The sequence below is a fragment of the Pholis gunnellus genome (genome assembly GCF_910591455.1).
Source record: "Pholis gunnellus genome assembly, chromosome: 12".
Lineage (NCBI taxonomy): Eukaryota > Metazoa > Chordata > Actinopteri > Perciformes > Pholidae > Pholis > Pholis gunnellus.
Window position 1 is genome coordinate 24,861,991 of NC_136539.1, and position 18,781 is coordinate 24,880,771.

At 48.5% G+C, this 18,781-nt stretch overlaps 2 protein-coding genes across 6 annotated transcripts in view; both read right to left on the reverse strand.

The window, feature by feature from the left end:
- The window catches only part of ttn.1 (titin, tandem duplicate 1), a 113,063-nt gene extending 112,674 nt beyond the window's left edge, over nucleotides 1-389 (reverse strand). For all 5 annotated transcript variants that reach the window (XM_079169873.1, XM_079169875.1, XM_079169874.1 and 2 more), the window contains exon 1: nucleotides 293-389. The gene's annotated coding sequence lies outside the window, so the exon portion shown is untranslated. The remainder of the gene's footprint in view (nucleotides 1-292) is intronic.
- LOC306704117 (titin-like) lies at nucleotides 261-18,718 on the reverse strand (the record flags this gene model as incomplete). Its single annotated transcript, XM_079170329.1, has 27 exons — nucleotides 261-589; nucleotides 1,077-1,364; nucleotides 2,482-2,772; nucleotides 8,981-9,259; nucleotides 9,381-9,662; nucleotides 9,742-10,020; nucleotides 10,134-10,421; nucleotides 10,526-10,804; nucleotides 10,887-11,168; nucleotides 11,258-11,536; nucleotides 11,895-12,176; nucleotides 12,349-12,627; nucleotides 12,714-13,001; nucleotides 13,090-13,368; nucleotides 13,449-13,727; nucleotides 13,808-14,080; nucleotides 14,160-14,441; nucleotides 14,524-14,802; nucleotides 14,891-15,178; nucleotides 15,270-15,548; nucleotides 15,688-15,966; nucleotides 16,120-16,398; nucleotides 16,970-17,251; nucleotides 17,346-17,624; nucleotides 17,717-18,004; nucleotides 18,088-18,366; nucleotides 18,445-18,718. 27 exons carry the CDS (start codon nucleotides 18,716-18,718, stop codon nucleotides 261-263), a joined length of 7,644 nt encoding a protein of 2,547 aa, XP_079026455.1.
- Nucleotides 18,719-18,781: the final 63 nt, after the last annotated feature.

Here is an 18,781-nt window from a genome sequence, read left to right on the forward strand (position 1 = left end):
TCCACGTGGGATCTGACAGAAGCGTCATCTGTCCTACGGTTCAGATCAGTTGGGAGTCCTCCGGAGATTTGGATCAACAAATTCATCTAACTTATCTTCTGGACGAATCATAACACATCTACACTTCGTACACCCGTCTGCCCATCATTCAACTTGTTCTAACATGAACTGCAATGTCTGAAAATTAAACACAAAAACAATAAACTATACACCAAAGTCTTTAAGAGTTGAATCCCTGGTTGAGGCCGTTCCTCGACAGATCAGGACACACGTCCTCTAACGGTCCACTTACTCTCTGTGATAGAAATGTTTTGAGGTTCCTCGATGAAGAACAGGTTGTCGAGTCTTTTGACCGGAGCAGCAGCAGCTGCAGGAGCAGCAACTGGAGCGGCAACAGGAGCGGCAACAGGAGCGGCAACTGGAGCGGCAACTGGAGCGGCAACAGGAGCGGCAACTGGAGCAGCAACAGGAGCGGCAACTGGAGCGGCAACTGGAGCGGCAACAGGAGCGGCAACAGGAGCGGCAACTGGAGCGGCAACTGGAGCGGCCGGGGCGGCGGCCTCTCTGGGGGAGACTTTGGCTGCTTTATCTGAAAGAAATCACAGAGGTGAGTCCAGTGTCTGACCAAAGACCAAAGACCCCAAAACCACTGATCCAACAATGACAAATGAGTTTAGAAGTTAACAAACTCAAGTTGACTTGTTGGTTCAGGTGGAAACGTTTAACCTTAAAGCGTCTTTCATCATAAAGCCGACCGAACAACAGATGTAATGAAGTACAATAATAGTAATAACTCAGTCGATCTCAGATTCCATTGGAATAAAACCTAAAGCGTCTCGTTGGGTAAAGCTAAACAGAAGGTTCACCGGCCCCATCGTGTCAGAAGGAGCCGGATCTGGGACCCCTGGTGGACACTTTACATGGTAAAAACAGAAACAATAAAAGCATTTATAATAAGAACTAAATCGACGACATAACGGTAACAACACGGAAAGAAAGAAAACATACAGAACTGACTTTAGTACTCCATCTTCTATAAACACTGAAACAACAGAATAAATGGCAGTGAACGTCACCTTTCACCGTGACCCTGGACTTGCAGAAGTTGCTGCCGGCGGCGTTGCTGGCCTTGCAGAGGTAATCCCCTGCGTCGCTCTTGGACACCGGGCTGACCTCCAGACACGCCGACCCGCCGACAAACGTGATGTTGGTGTTCCCGCCGGACTTCAGCTCCCTCCTGTCCTTCATCCACTGGACGGTCAGAGGAGTAGAGCCGCTGACGACGCATTTCAGGCTCATCCTCTCGCCCTCGCTCGCCGTCACCGGCTGCAGAGTGACGTCGAACTTCGGAGCCTGGCCGGGTTCTGAAGGAGCGACGGGAGAGAAGCAGCTACAGATACTCGCTCTTCAAACAGTCAACACTGGAGCCGTTCCTGCTTTAAAGACTCCAGCGCTTATAGTCAGACATGCAAATACTACAACTGTTAAAAATGACAATAATTCAGTCATATGTTTTCCTAAATGTCTCATCTAATGCAACGTGGTCTCACATAGAGAACCACGACCTCTTCACTGAGCAGGACCTGATCAACGTGTTGGCATCACAGAAACAACTACAATCAGGCAACAAAACCAGATTTAGAACTAACTTCATGAATCTACTTCAAATAAAGATGTAAACTAAATAAAGATGTAAACTAAATAAAGATGTAAAATAAATAAAGATGTAAACTAAATAAAGATGTAAACTAAATAAAGATGTAAAATAAATAAAGATGTAAACTAAATAAAGATGTAAACTAAATAAAGATGTAAACTAAATAAAGATGTAAACTAAATAAAGATGTAAACTAAATAAAGATGTAAACTAAATAAAGATGTAAACTAAATAAAGATGTCGTGAAGGTACAATAACTCAACAACCCTTCAGGACACGGACACCGGTCTCCTGATTTAAAGTCCTGCGATGGACCCGTCCACCTCGTCTCTCTCCTCTACTGTCGCACAGATATATATATTTATATATTTACATTTTTTTATGTAACATCCAGGTCCAGGTGGAGGTCTGTGAGACCTGGTCTCATGTAGAGGTCTCCGTCTGTGCAATCAGTTCAGATCTTCATGTGATTTGTCTCTATTTAGCTCAGATTGATCAAAGCATGAACACGACTCTCTGTTTCCTGTTTTCTACCTCTGAGCTCACGGGAACAGAAATAAAACTCTTCAGATCATGAAGGTTCACACAAGTCACCTGATGGACGTGACAGAAAGCAACATTGGCCAAAACATGTGTTGCTTGCATCCCTGCAGGATTGACTTCAGGGTGGTGGAGGAGATTAAAACCTCTGTGCTCCAGTTTCACAGTTTAGTTCTTTAGTTTAGAAGAGACACAGACGGTCGCTTCACAAACAGGAGTGAAGATCATCTCACTGTTCAGAGGAACACTCTTTAAATCAAACAGAGAAGACAAACCACTCGTACCTGCGATGGAGAGAGAAACCCGACAGGAAGCTTCTCCGGCTTCGTTGGTTGCCTTGCAGGTGTAAACACCTCCGTCAGAGCAGCCGGAGGCTCTGACGCTCAGCACCGCCAAGTTGTTCTTGAAGCTCACGTCGAACTTGTCGGTGCTGAAGATTTCCTGGTCGTCTTTGTACCAGGTGACCTCCAGCGGCTGGGAGCCGGACACCCGACCCTCCATCCTCACCGTCTTACCCACAGAGTCCGTCATGGACTCGGACGGCTTCTTGGTGAAGTGTGGAGGCACTTTGTGCTCTGTGAGCGGGGAAAGAGAAGAAAGTCAGACCACGTTGGGACTTTGGGAAATGGGTCGAAAGTGAAATTCAGCAGGCCACCGGGCCTTCACAGAGCGACAACACGCAAGACCACATCTAACAACCTGCAACACAAACACATACAGAACATCTTCCCTTTAACAAACTCTTCTGTCTATGAATCCCGTTTATGAGCAAGCAGATATTCATCTCATCCTGACATGGAGACATGCTGAAGAACCTCAAACACTTTATAGTCTCTTTCTCTCCAAACCCAACAAACACGGGACCAGGAACCCGGGACCTTTCAGATCCTCCTGGTTACCAACGAACACACGGACCACAGGATGAGTAGACCGGGGTTAGTGTTAGGAACTGGACCCACATGAGGGGATGATGGTTACCTATTTTAACATGAGCGTGACAGGTGTCACTTCCTTCCAAATTGGATATCTCACAAGTGTATTTCCCCGCCGCCGCGGCCCTGTCGCTGTAGAGGACCTCCAGAGCGCAGGAGTCTCTGCTGGTTTTGACGTTGTACTGGTAAGAAGCCCAGATCAGCTTGTCGTCCTTCTTCCACGTCACGTAGACCCTCTGGCTGCCGGCGTAGCGGCACTCCAGCCTCAGAGGTTTACCCAGCTCATGGCTGACGTCCCCGAGTTTCTTCACAAACCGAACGGGTTCTGAGAGAAGCAATGAGTCAGTCAAAGACGCCACTGATCTCTGCATGCGGAGGACGAACAGACTACGTGACGACGCAGAATCCAAAGGAATCCGTGGATGTTGACATGCGTAGAAAGTGAAACTATGTGAGTGGAGGAAGGTTTAACGGTATGTGAACGCAAGAAAGCCTACTGGCATGGACACACCTATGTGAGGGGCACGTCTAGTTACCTCGAGGACTTATTCACTTCATGCATGAAGAGACGAAACTACAAGCAGTTGGTTAGTGTTACCTAGCGTGACATTAGCATGGCAGATATCAGAGCCTTCTGCGTTGGAGATTTCACACGTGTATCTCCCTCGAGCTTCCTCTCGGTCGCTGTTCAGGACGTCCAGCACGCAGCTGCAGTCCGTGGTCTTCACGTTGTACTGATAAGAGGCCCAGATCGGTCTCCCGTCTTTCTTCCAGTTCACGTTCAGTCTTTGGCTGCCGACAAACGACACTCTAAGCGTCAGCGGCTCTCCGACTCTGAACCTGGTGTTTTCCAGCTTCCTGATGAAGCGAGCTGGTTCTGTGAGGAGCAGGAATGGTGTTAGATGCAGAAGAGACGTGAGCAAGCAGAAGCAAACACGAGTCCTTGATTATGAGTTGACTTTTGATAAGTGGAGTATGAAGAGTGCCATCATACTCCCGTCAGCTTCTGTTCCACCAGCTTTGACTCATTTAAGGTTCCGTTCATCTCTACGACTACAATCAAAGAACTAAAGCTTCATTCTGTATTTATTATTTGCAGCCCAGGTTGACCCAAACCTTTATCTATAAGAGGCGGGACATGAATCAGGGACACTGCAGATCCTGAGTCCACCAGAGACCCCCAGTATTAACCTGACTCTGACTCACACAGGTCAGCAGTCTGCATGATGTCAGTGTCCCTGTGGACTAAATCCAGTCCAGCCTTTCACAATTCAAACAGAAAAGCTTTTCAGAAAGGCAGATGGAAGACGGAAGCGTGAGAAGGAGTGGAACAGAAAGCAGCCTGGGAGCAGGACGGCTTGTTGTTAGCTAGTGATTGATGGTGAGAAGTGTGCTCGTACCTTTCTTAGCGGTTTTAACGCTGATGTAAGCGTTGCAGACGGCAGAACCTTCAGCATTAGAGAGTTGACAAGAATAAAGACCAGCGGCTTCCTCTCTGTTACTATTGAGGACTTCTAAAACGCACGAGGAGTCGCTGGTCTTCACGTTGTAGTTGCTTGAAGCACTGATTAGCTTGCCGTCCTTCGTCCAGCTCACGTGCACTTGCTTACTGCCGGTGTACGTGCACGTCAGGCTCAACGGATCGCCCAGACGATACGATGCGTCCTCCAGCATCTTCACGAAGCGCACAGGTTCTGAGAGAAGCAACACGGGTGTTAGGAGCCGTCATGAAGCCTGAACCGGCAAATCAGTGAGCGTGTTAGAGGTTACCTAGCCTGACACGAGCGTGACACACAGCGGAGCTGCTCGGGTTGGATATTTCACAGGAATATCTCCCAGCAGCCTCCTCTCTGTCACTGTAGAGGACCTCCAACACACAGGAGCTGTCTGTGGTCCTGACGTTGTACCGGTAGGAAGCCCAGACCGGTTTGCCGTCTTTGGTCCAGCTCACGTACACGGGCTGGCTGCCGGAGTACGTGACCCGGAGCCTCAGAGGCTGGCCGACCCTAAAGGTCATGTCCTCCAGCTTTGTCTCAAAGCGCACAGGTTCTAGGAGAAGCAAGGACGTTAGCGGTTAGTCGCATTGAGGAAGACGAGCAAAGTAAAGTTAGCAGGTAAGCTAATGAGTTAAACTACAAATGAGGCTCATTGTTTCAGTTCTTTACTCCACATAGTTTCAATCAAAGGGAAAACTAAATGTGTTCTGCTGCAAATAGTATTTCTGCATTTACGGTTTCATTATTAGTATTTATTTTTACAGTTTATAATATCCAGACGAGATAGATGATCATTAATAAACAAAGCTTATTGTTCTAAGGTGCATCCCAACACCAAGAAATTCCTGTTTCTGTTTGAAGAGCCAAACAAGGAGCCGTGGTGTTAACCGTTACCTAGTTTGAGTTGTGCGTAGCAGATAGCAGTGTTCTCAGAGTTAGTGATTTCACAGGAGTATCTGCCTGCTGCTTCTATGCGGTCGCTGTTGAGGACCTCTAGGACACAGGAGTCCTCTGTGGTCTTGACGTTGTACTTGTAGGAGGCCCAGACCGGTTTCCCGTCCTTCCTCCAGCTCACAGAGACCCTGGGACTGGCGCTGTACGCGCAGTAGAGCGACAGAGGCCGGCCCAGTCTGAAGGTGGCGTCCTGCAGCTCTTTGATAAAGCGCACCGGTTCTACAGGAGGTAATGTGATGTTAGTTGCATGTTTTCATAGGTTACAGCTGATCGGGTGGTGCGCTGCGTGTTAGTGGCGTTACCTATCTTAACCATTGCGTGGCAGATATCAGTGCCCTCGGAGTTAGAAATCTCACAGGAGTATTTCCCGACGGCCTCCCGGCGGTCGCTGTTGAGGACTTGCAGCGTGCTGGAGAAGTTGGTGGTTTTAACGTTGTATTGGTACGACGCCCAGATGAGTTTGTCGTCCTTCATCCAGCTGACGTGGATCCTCTGGCTGCCGGTCAGCCTGCACTCCAGAGTCAGAGGGTGGCCGAGCTTATAGGTGGTGTTTCTCAGTTTCCTCACAAAGCGAACCGGTTCTAAGAAATCAATTAGCAGTGGTGGTGTTAGAGAGCAAAGCAGTATCATTGAAACAAGCTGGTGACATGATGGAGGACGTGCAAATGAAGATCCTCACAGGGAGGCGAGCCGCTCAGCCGGTTTACCTAGTTTGACCTCAGCGTGGCAGACATCCGCTCCTGCAGCGTTACTGATTTCACACGAGTATGTCCCGACGGCCTCTTCTCGGTCGCTGTTCAGGACTTCCAGGATGCAGGTGTCCTTGGTGGTCTTGACGTTGTACTTGTAGGAAGCCCAGATCAGCTTGCCGTCCTTCTTCCAGGTCACGCTGATTCTCTGGCTTCCAATGAACTTGCACTTCAGGCTCAGAGGTTCACGGAGTCTGAAATAAGTGTCCGGCAGCTTTTCCACGAAGCGAACCGGTTCTGAGAGGAGCAATGGTGGGTTAGTGGCATGAAGCCTACATTACGTTATGCTAGCAGGCAGGAAGCAGTCTACACCAACAGAGATCATGTTCTAGTCCTAGAGGACCATTAAAAACCTACCGTGACCTTCTACACAGCAGCAGAAGGCCTCTGGAGTTGACCCAGCTAGTGATGAGTGTTCTGTGACTTTACCTAAGCTGACGCGAGCCTGGCAGACGTCCGATCCGGCGAAGTTGGAAATTTCACAAGAGTAACTTCCAGCTGCTTCGGGCCGGTCGCTGTTGAGGACGTCCAGCACACAGAGTGAGTCTGTGGTTCTGACGTTGTACTGGTAAGAGGCCCAGATCAGCTTGCCGTCCTTCTTCCACGTGACGTGGATCCTCTGGTTCCCGGCGTACGAGCAGACGAGCGTCAGTGGCTGACCCACCATGAACGTCGTGTCCTCCAGCTTCTTAGTGAAGCGCACCGGCTCTGAGAGAAGCAATGCTGATGTTAGAGATGCCTCATTGTTATGCTGCCATGCATTAGCCTGAAATGTAGCCCGTATCAAACGCAGAGAGAGCTGCTGCGGGGCGACTGTGGGGAAGTGGAGAGCAGGGCTGTCTCTCAATCAGAGCGTCGGGGGTTCGACCCCCGGGTCAACAATGTTGTCCTTCAGCAAGACACTTGACCCCAAACACGGTGTAGAGCTGTGATATAATGTGAATTGTAAGTGGATAAAAGCTAAATGACTGTAATGTAGCAGATATCAGTGCACCGCTCATACAGCAGAACAGACTACGTCTTCATTGACCCTTCTTCTCTTTGTCACGGAAGCTGAATATTCATCTATAATGGACCTGATCAGGCCGTGATGTTAGAGCTCAGAGGGGCTTTAATCACACGAGACTAACCGTCACCGGCTGACGCTTCTCTCTGTGAGTTGATGGATGAATGGATGAATCTTTAGAATCTAATAAAAAAGAAAGCGTCTCCCCTCCCTGCTTTGGGAAACACTGAAGGCCGTGATCAGAGGTGAGATGACGTCATATTCATCAAGAACCAATAAGAATCATGAAACCAATGAACACAGTGGAGGCTCAGTGCATCAATACGACTCATTATCAACGGGACAGGATGAAGCTGTTAGAATGGAACATGTCTGAACACGGAGAAGAAGATGGCCGCCTATTAGCGCACCAACTTCATGCCAACCTGCTGCCCAACAAATCCCACAAAGAAGGAAAGTAAAAGGTGAAGTAACTATGAACCTTTAAGGAGAAATGAATGAAACATTGACCTCATCTCACTCAGACCTGACATGGAACATGTTTACCTTCGGCTCCTTCCATCAACATGAAACAAAGACAAAGACTGAACTCCGTTTACAGCATCATGAAATGATGAAAGCGTTAACAGCGGTACGGCGTCTGGACCAGACGGCTTCCCAACAGAACGTTTTAAACTTTCTCTCAGAAATGATCCCCAATCCTCCTCCATCTGTTTCTAGACTCTTTGTCCTGTGAGTCACTGACTGAGGCATCAACTCTCCTCCTTCTGAAGCCAGTAGAGACGACACAGGATGAGGCTCGTACCGACCGTCTCCCTCTGAACACTGATGTTAAGATCCTGGACAAAGCTCTACGCAGAGAAACCACCACGAGTGAAGTGATCTCTGTCGACCAGCGTCCGTCAGCTTCTACACATCTCTCTCTCCTGCAGCGCTTCAATCTCTCTGGACGCAGAGAAAGCTTTGACAGGTTGAATGTTTAGAGACATTGGGTTCATGGATTAAGGCCTCTGTAGCTGATGGTAGGAGCAACGCGTCAGCGCCGTCCAATCAGCACGCTGGGATCTGACCAGAGAACCCTCGTCATCACAGAGGAGAGGAAGAGTATAATGATCTTTATTATTATATATATTCTAAGTGTACCTCTCATCATGTTCTGGGTATAAATTAAACTTCAGTAACAGTGAACACTACCCCGTTCAGGATAATGTATTAACGTTCAAAATGTCCAGAAATGGCTTTAAATACTTTAACATCACAAGAGACGTGCAGAAGAAGAAACGTCTGTTCTCTACTTGACAAAGAAAAACTAGATCTGAAGAAATGGAAACGATTCACTGACATCACATCAAGATGAAAGTGCTTCACCTGTTTCAAAGCCTTCCACCGTCCTCCATCTGTCACGTGTGGACAAAGCTTTCACTTCACTTCTATGGGATGTAAGAAGCCGAGGATACGTATATTCTACAGAGACCTACATTACAGGCTTCATGCTCCAGACACAGACTGGTGTCACCACGAAGCTCCATCCTGCAGCTCAACATCTGTTACAGCTCCGGTCACTTCCTGTCTTTAACACGGTATCCTTTAACCCGTGTGACTGTCACTGACCACGTGATGCACAACACAGCAGGATTCATCCTCACCTTTCACCGCCACGTTGCAGCTGGCCGAGGCTGAGCCGCCGCGGTTCTCTGCCTTGCAGACGTATTCGCCGTGATCGAACTTGGTTGTTTTGGTCAGTTTCAAAGTGGCGACGCCGTTGCTGAAGTCCATTGAGCAAGTGTTGGACTTGCGCAGCTTTGCGTCAGCTTTGTACCAGGTGACGGAGATGTCGGGAGTCCCTGAAATACGGCCTGTCAGAGTAACCGCATCGCCCACGCTGACCTCCACCGGCTCCATCCTCTCAACAAAGTACGGTCGCTCTGCAGGGACAGATGAGATGATTTAGTTTAACTACAGATGTTTTGATGAAGGAATGAATGACTGAATGATGATGAATGATTACAAATGAAACTACACAAACATGCACGTTGATGATTTTACCTAGAATGGACACTTGTGCTTCGCATCGGTCACTTCCGACTCCGTTGTTGACTTCACAGCAGTATCTCCCGGCGGCCTCCATCTTGTCAGAGTTAAGAACCTCCAGGATGCAGGAGGCGTCTGCGGTGATCACGTTGTACTGGTACGAGGCCCAGATGAGGTTCCCGTCCTTCTTCCAGATCACATTGACCTGCGGGGTTCCAGCGAACGTGACCTCCAGCCTGAGAGCCTTCCCCTTCTCAGAGGACACGTCCCTCAGCTTCTTCACGAAGCGCACAGGTTCTGAGAGAGGTCATGATCAGTTACTAAGAGTTAAGAGTGCACAGATGGTTCAAAAACGATACCGATCATGCTGACAAACCTTTGACAAACAGGTTGACGGGGCAGCTCTCCTTCCCCGCGTTGTTAATGATCTGGCAGGTGTACTCTCCTGCGTGGGACTTTTCCACTTTGTAAAGCACCAGAGTGGCGACGTCGTCCTTCAGGGCGATCTCGCAGCCTCTCCCGTGCTGCATTTCCTTGGCTCCTCTGAACCACTTCACCTTCAGGGGGGCGCTGCCCTTCACTTTAGCCGAGAAAGACACGTTTTTGCCGGGCACGGTTTCCTTTGCTTCAGGTGTTTCCACGAAGGATGGAGGTTCTGGGTTCAAATAAAAACAGTGTGTGTTAAAAGATGAGCTTTCTGTAAAGAGTCCCATCCCGAGCTGGGGAGAGCTCGTTGAAATAATCTGGACTTTGTTCACGTCTACTGACCCGTCACGTTCATGGGAGCGCTCGTCTCACTGGCTCCTGCAGCGTTTGCAGCTTTGCACGTGTATTTGCCAGAATCTGACATCCTGATTGTTGGAACTCTCAGTTTGCAGTTATTATCAGTGCAGCTAATGTCGTAGTTCGGTCCGCTCTGGATCTCCTGGCCGTTGTGGAACCAGGAGGTCGTTAAAGGAGCAGAGCCGGTGACCTTACACTCCATCTCACCAGGCTTACCGACGATCAGGTGGGTGTCTCTCAGCTTCCTGATGAAACTCGGAGGAATCAACTTATCTGTTGATGAAACACAAACAAGTCATGAAGCATTTCATCGCTAACTGCTGGAGAACAGGAACAGAAAGAGGAGGAGACACTTAGTGCAGCTCATGCAGACGAACCTGAGACGGAGAGCTGAGTTCTGCAGGAGGCCGAGCCGACGTGGTTCATAACCTCCAGCTTGTATTCTCCAGCGTCTGCTTTATCAGCAGAGCGAATCTTCAGGGAGGCGACCTTCTTTGTGAAGGAGATCTGGTACTTGGCACTAGCAGACAGCGCTTTGTTGTCCTTGAACCACTTAGTTTTCAGTTCTGGTGAACCAGACACCGTGACCTCCAGAGCTGTGTTCTCTCCTGACTGCACGTTCAAGGACTCGGGGCTATCCACGATAGCAGCGGGTTCTAGGAATGAAGGGAAGAAGATATGAAGCTGAAGGAATCCTCACACTGTCGCTAACGTTATAAAGTGTGGAGCTCTACGAACCTAGAACGGTCACTTGGGAGACAGACTCCACGACTCCAGCGTCGTTCCTCAGCTGGCAGGTGTACCGACCGGCGGTGGTGGAGTCGGCTCCGGGCACCACGAGGGTGACCACGTTATTCTCAAAGGTGATCTTCCTGTTGTCACCGTCTCTGAGGATGTGATCCTTGTCCTGGACCCAGGACACAGTCAGAGGCTCGGAGCCTTTCACCGTAGCCGTCAGCGTCAGCTGCTGACCGAAGGTCACCGACGCGTCGGACAGTTTCTTGACGAACGCTGGTTGTTCTGAACAATGATGGAAAGATCAGAAGTGAGGAGAGGTCTTCACACCAAGACTAAGCTTTGAGGAGACGGACACCGATCCTGAAACCAACCTTTGAGGCTCACAGTAGAGCTACAGGTTCCACTTCCCACGTTGTTGGACACTCTGCACTCATAAAGACCTGCGTCGTCTTGCTCCAGTTTCATAATGTGAAGTGTGACGGAGCTGCCGTCACCGACCATCTTATACTTCCTGCTCTCCTTCAGCGGCCTGTTGTCTTTGTACCAGTTAATCTGGAACGGCTGAGTGCCGGACACCTCACAGTGGAGGCTGGCGTCCTTCCCTTTGATGCCCTCTACTGGACTCGGAGTTTTAACAAAGGACGGGGACTCTGGAAGACACATCAAAGGTATGTTAAACTGAACGCTAGAATAATCCATCCAGACGTCGACAGAAAGATCATTAGTGGGAGAAAATCTGAGAAATGACTCAAGTCAAGGGAGTACTAAAGGGCAGCCTGAAGGTCAATGAGGAACAATGAGACTCCTGCTCTCTGACACACAGGAGGAGAATCTGCTGTTGATTCCATGCTGACGTTTGAAGACAGGGTTCTAAAAACACTCAAACTCAAGACAGAAAATCTAAATCTGCATCAAGAGAGTTTTTAATGGAGACTTTGTCATGCTACACAAGTTCAGAGGTGGAAAAGTCCACAAAACACCAACGACGCGTTGCAAAGACGTGGATACCTTGAACTGTGAGGACGGTGCTGCAGACCGCGCTGCCAGCGTTGTTGTGAGCCTCACAGGCGTAGACGCCGTTATCCTCAAACCTCGTGGAGTTCAGCTGGAGGTACGCAGTCGAGTCAACAAACATGGTTTTGTAGTTGCCTCCGTCGCTGATCTTCTGCTCGTCTTTGTACCAGCACATATCGAGGGAGTGTGCGGCGGTGGCTTTGCATTCAAAGCGGTGTCCCTCACAGAGCTTCACAAAGGTGGTGGGAGGAAGTCTCTGGATAAACTGAGGAGGTTCTGCAACGTCAACACAAGATCAAGTTACTATCAGAACAAAGGATGGGGACATAGATATTCCTGGTGAGAAAAGAAAACGTTAATAAAATGAAGACAGGAGAGCTGACAATGCAGAAAAAAAGATGGATTAGCGATGATAGTGGAGGACAAGAAAGAAGAAGAAGAGTCCAACCTTTCACCAACAGCTTTGCTGCACTCTTCACTTCGCCGGCTTCGTTGCAAACTTGGCACGAATAAATTCCACTTTGCCGAGTCCCGACTGAGTGCAGCTCCACAGAGGAGGAATATTCCTCCAGTCGGATCGTACAGGACGGCCCCGTGATGAGCTCCACGGCGTCCTTAAACCACTTCACCACGAACGGGGACGTTCCTTCAAAGACACTCCTGAAGAGCACAGTAGACTTCTGGACAACAGCCTGAGCCTCGGGCTCTGATACGAACCTCGGCGGCACTAAAACCCACACAGATAAATGATTAGCACACATGAGCCACAGCCTTTGAGCTGAACATTGAACAGAGAGCAGCTTGGTTGCTGACCTGTAGCTGTGAGGACTCCGCTGCACACACAGCTGCCTGCTGCGTTGGAGACCTTACAGGAGTATTCTCCGGTATCAGAACCTTCAGTCAGTTTGAACTCCAGAGACACCGAGTTCTCAATGTGCACAAGCTCATATTTGGAGCTCTTGGTGAGCTTTTCTCTCCCTTTGCTCCATTCAACCGATATGGGAAGAGATCCGGACACTTTGCACTCCATGGTCACCGCGGAACCCATGATCGCTTGAATATTCGTTAACTTATGAGTGAACGTCGGAGGAATTACTTCTTCTGTTTAATCAAAGTGACAAAAGATAATCAGAGTCAAAGACAATACACACACCTACAGCTTCAATCATCTGTTAGTATTTGTACAAACCTAGAACAACCAGCGTGACTCTACAGCTGCACGTCCCCACAGAGTTCGTGGCTTCAAACAGATACTCTCCGCTGTCCTCGGTCTGAGAGGACTTGATGTTCAGACTGCTGAGGTTGTTCTTGTAGCTGAGATGATGTTTTCTGCCCGACTGGAGCTCTTTGCCATCTTTAGTCCATCTCACGCTGATCTGAGGAGTTCCAGTCAGCCTGCACTCCAGACTAACCGGGTCTCCGCGGGTCATTTTGACTACTTCCGTCATCTCTTGGATCCGAGGTGGTTCTACAACAGCGAGAAGAAGAGGTGAGTGCACCTGTGATTGCATTAGCGCTACCTGTAATGTGATGAAGAACGATGGGTACCTTGCACTACGAGGGCGGCCGTGCACTTGTCCTGCCCGGCCTCGTTTACCACCTGGCAGGTGTATTTCCCCCCGTGCGTCGCCTCACAGGAAGGAATCCTGAGAGTGGCCTCGTTGTTCTTAAACGTTCTCTCAACCTTTGGATCCTCGGTGATCCAGTTCTCGTCTTTTTGCCATTGTACAGAAAGAGGCAGAGAACCTTCTACGGAGCAGCGAAAGACCGCGACAGCTCCCAGAACAGACGAGACATTTTCTATCTTCTGAACAAACGTTGGAGGAACTAATAGAAAGAAAAGATGTGGTTTTAAACACCGGAGAGAGTTCAGAGCCTCATGTGTGTCAGTGTGAAGTCAAACCAACCTTTCAGAGACAAAGATGCAAAGCCGGTACAACTTCCAACCTCGTTGGCTACCACGCACTCATAAGCACCAACATCTCCCGCTTTACAGTCCTGGATCTTCAAGTTCACACGTTCACTGTCAACAAGATGCTTTTTGCTGGATTTGATTGGCTTTTTGTCTTTGAACCATGTGACCTTGAACGGAGCACTTCCTGCCACTGTGGAAGAGAACGCTGCGGTGGAACCTTCAACCACTTGGAGAGCCGTCAGCTCCTCGGCGAACAACGGAGGTTCTGAAAGAAGAATGCACGTTAGTGATGTCATTCATAACGACGTCTCTGACAGGATGTGAACACGAAGAGGAAAACCAACCTTTCACTTCCAGCTCAACAGTACAACTCTCTGTTCCTGCTTCGTTGCAGACCTCGCAGAAGTATTTCCCGCTGTCACTTTCACCGACTTGACAAACCTCTAGGTTGGCCACAGAGTTGATGAACGACATCGTGTGTTTGTCACTCTGGTGAATCTCAGCTCCGTCTCTGAACCAATGCACAGAGATGTCTGGAGAACCAGCTACCTTGCACTCAAACACCTTGTTGTCTCCGACCTTCACTACTGAAACACCTTCAGGTTTCTCCAGGAAGAACGGAGGTTCTGGAAGAAATACGTACAGAAGTTACTTACGTGTGGTGATCACTGAAAGATAAAGAAAAGTGGGCGAGAGACCAATATTGACCTTTGACAAAGAGCGCTGCCTGGCATGAAGTGGAGCCCACGTCGTTCTGGATTTCACAGACATAGTCTCCAGAATCAGAGCTTTTAGCAAAGAAGAGCTCCAGAGAGCTCGAGGTGTTGTCTTTGACCACAGAGCGGTCGGCACTGGATAAAATCTCTTTCTTGTTTTTAAACCATTTGGTGGTCAGTGGCGGCGTGCCAGAGACGAGTACGTTAAACTGGACTTTGGAGCCCGGCAACACATTCATGGAATCAGGCTTTTCAAGAATGCATGGTGGTTCTGGAAGAGAAACAACAAAGATCCTTTAAGATGTGTAGCTAAACTTTGATGAAACACATCCACCTCCTGATAAACACCAAAAACAAACCTTTGACAAACACGTTCCCAGAGCACTGGACGGTTCCTGCTTTGTTTTTAGCGATGCAGGTATAGCTGCCGCTGTCTTTACTGTCAAGATTAGAGATTTCCAGGAAAGCAACATTCTCAAAGAAAGTGCATTTGTGATGCTCATCAGTCTGGATCTCTTTCTCCTCTTTGTACCATTGGATGGTTATCGGCAAGGAGCCGGAGACCAGACACTCCAGATGAGCAAACGAACCTTTGATACCTTCCGTCTGCTTCAGCTTTCTCGTAAAAGACGGTTTGATAATCTGATCTGTTATATACAAAGTGCAAAAACAACATGTTTAGTTGGTTGTATGAATAGAAGATGTTGTAAAAGACATGAAACTTGGGGATGAACTGACCTAAGACAGAGACGGTTGCCTCACAAGAGCCGCACCCAGCATTGTTTGAGACTTCAAAGCTGTATTCACCGCTGTCGCTCTGCTCTACTTTAAGAATCTGGAGCACAGAGCTTCTGTCGGCGCTCTGTACTTTGTACCTCCGGCCCGACGTCAGCTCCTTTCCCGCCTTCGTCCATCTGGACTTGAGCGGTTTGGTGCCTGAGAATCTGCACTCAAGCCGGGCTGGGTCGCCCTCTGTCACACTGATGGACTTTGCAGGTTCTGAAATATTTGCTGGCTCTGGGATCAGAAAAAAGGTCCAGAACTGAGTTAGCTGCTACCACTTAACCACTTAACGGGTTTAATGCGACAGACAGAACGTCAAAGCTTCACATAAAAGCAAAAGCAGTCGAGACAAAGAGACAAACGTCCTACAAACCTGTCACTGCGAGCACCGCGGCACATCTCTGAGTCCCGGCTTTGTTCTGGGCCTGACACACATATTTCCCGCCGTGTGATAACTGAGCGTTTTTCAAAGTCAACACGGCACTTTTGGTCTCATAGGACATCTTAACGTGCTCGTCTTCTTTGAGCTCATGACCGTCCTTGATCCAGGAGAGAGTCATGGGAAGTGATCCAGACAACAGACACTTCATAGAGACCTCAGAGCCCACCATGCAGGACACGTCCTCGAGTCTCTGGACAAATGATGGAGGTTCTAGTGGGAGAAGACCACAATCAAACACAGGTCATCCACATTGCAAATCTTTATTTCCTGATCTAATGAAAGAAAAAGCATGTGCAGCATCCTTATCTTATCTGTGCAAAGATAACCTGGGATGACAGTGTTTCAAACTGTCCTTGAACTGACCTTTCAGTGAAATCTGGCATTTACAAGATGTCTCCCCAACATCATTTGCAACCGTGCATCGGTACGTCCCAGCGTCTCCACTCACACAGTTTGACACGTGAAGAGTGATGGTGTCGTTCTCAACACTGATCTTGTGCTTTTTGCTGCTTCTGATCGGTTTATCGTTGAGGAAGCAAGTGATCTCATAAGGAGGGGAACCGGAGACGGTTCCTTCCAAGATAATGTCGGCTCCCTTTACAGGCTCAGCTGATTCAAAAGACCTCACAAACACTGGAGGCTCTACAAAACAAAGATGATCAAGGTTATATTTAAAGGCAATAGAAGGCTACGGGAGTGACCTGTGGTCTCATGAGGCCCGTCTGGTCCACAGAGTTCTTCTAGCTGCTCACAGCCCAAACGTTTCAAACGCTCATCAGTCTACTAAGTTCAGTCTGTTCAGACGGGAACTCTAGTTCAGCTGTAGAAGAAGTTAACGATAACCTTTAGGACTGAGAACATTGGAGAAGTTGATCTCACTGAAAACTAACTGAATGTAGAACAAATGAGTAGAAGCTGATGGAGATACGATCGTTTCAATCCTCAGAACGTGGACGACAGGAAGCATCTTGATTGTATCTCCAGCTCTCTTATTGTCTTTAGTCTGTTTGATGCTTTATTTTATACTTGTATGTATAACTTGTGAAGTTTTGAAGTTTGGTTCTCTCTTAGCTGGATGTTGAATGTAGTTGAGATTTGGTTGAAGAACTAACAGAAGATGTGAACGTGAGCAGCAGTGAACATGCCAAAGACCAATGTGGACCAGACTTCATCTCAAACGTTTGATTGAAGGACGACTGAAGACCGGACCGACCTTTCACTGTGACTGAGCAGCTGCTCTGGTCTCTGCCGGCCTCGCTGGACGCCATGCAGACATAATCTCCACTGTCCTCCACGGAGCAGTTCTCTACCTCCAGAGTTGCTATCGAGCCGTCGAAGGACATGGAGTGTTTGCGGTCTGAAGAGATTTCTGAGCCGTTTATGAACCATTTGATGCTGATGACAGGGGTTCCCTGCACTTTGCAGGACAACTTGAGAGGCTGTCCAGTTTTCAGCAGCTGTGAAGGCTCAAGCTTCATGGTAAATGTTGGGGCTTCTGTAAGTGGACAGTTACAGGAAACACAAGAGTTTAAATAAAGAGAAGAACAGTTCAGCATGTCACGTTTTAAAAAGGAAGAAGGAAACAGCACCTTTCACAAAGAGGACTGCGGTGCAGTCCACCTTCCCGGCGTCGTTGGACACTTGGCATGTGTATTTAGAGGAGTCACTGGGTTTCACTGAGTTCAGCTCCAACGAGCTGGAAGAGGCGTCTTTCTTTATGAAACACTTTCCTCCAGTGAAGAGCTCGCTCTCCTCTCTGAACCATTTCACAACCAGAGGAGCGGATCCTGTGAAGGCGGACTTTATGACCACGTTGGATCCCGGTGTGGCATCCTGGGATCCAGGTTTCACCGTGAAGACCGGAGGTTCTGGAGTTATTTGGGAAGACAAACAGCATTCATGTTCTGTTAGAGTCCTGTTTGATCTCAGGTTAAAGCTAAAGTAGTTCAACTCCTCTGACCTTTGATGGACAGAGAGCCACTGGTCTCTTTCTGTCCGGCATCGTTCGAGGCCCGGCAGGTATAAACTCCACCATCCCTTTTCTCCAGGCCACTGACGGTGAGGGAGGCTGTGCTCTCACTGAAATCAACCTTATATTTGCCATTGCTGTGGATTTGTTTCTGGTCTTTGTACCAAGAAACGACCATCGGCTGAGATCCAGCAACTCTGCATTCCAAGGTTACATGACTACCGACCCTCCCGTCCTCTTTCTTCAGAGTTCTGGTGAAGGACGGTGGAACGGCACGATCTGTGTGAGGACATATATCAAACATAAACCACCGGCCACGTCTCCACGCTGCTATTGAAGCTGTACTCTGGGCTCAAACTGACCTATAACGGTGACCGAGCATGTGCACTGGTCTTTCCCTACTTTATTGGACACCTCCATCTTGTACTCTGAAGTGTCTCCTTTATCTGCTGAGAGGATCTTTAGGGTGGTCGTGTTCTCCTTCACAGTCATCTTATATTTACGGCCACTGGTCATCTCTTTGCCGTCTTTGAACCACTTCACTTTGAGGTCTGGGCTTCCAGAGATCGTGCACTCCAACGTGGCAGAATCCCCTGCAGTCACACTGATGGACTCTGCTTTCTCTAAGATCTTAGCCGGTTCTATAATACAACGTGAGTGTTTTAGAGTTCAGAAACATCTACATCTGCATTTTAGAAATAGAATGAATGCGTTCTGACCTTGAACTGTTAACACAGCTTCACACTTCTGCTGTCCAGCCTCGTTGTCGGCGAGGCAGGTGTACTTGCCGCTGTGCTTCATCTCAACGGATGAGAAGGAAATGACAGCAATGTTGTTCACAAATGTCATTGTGACGTTTGGATCGTCGTCTCTGAGCAGCTCAGAGTCTGTCATCCATTTCACAGAGATGGGAGCCGAGCCCTTAATGGTTCCCTGTAGCTTCACTGTGTTTCCCAGCACTGCTGTCGCGCTCTCAACCCTCTTTGAGAACATGGGCGGCTCTGAAATAACATGATAATGATGTAAACAGCAGCCTGGAGGAGCACTAATAAAGAA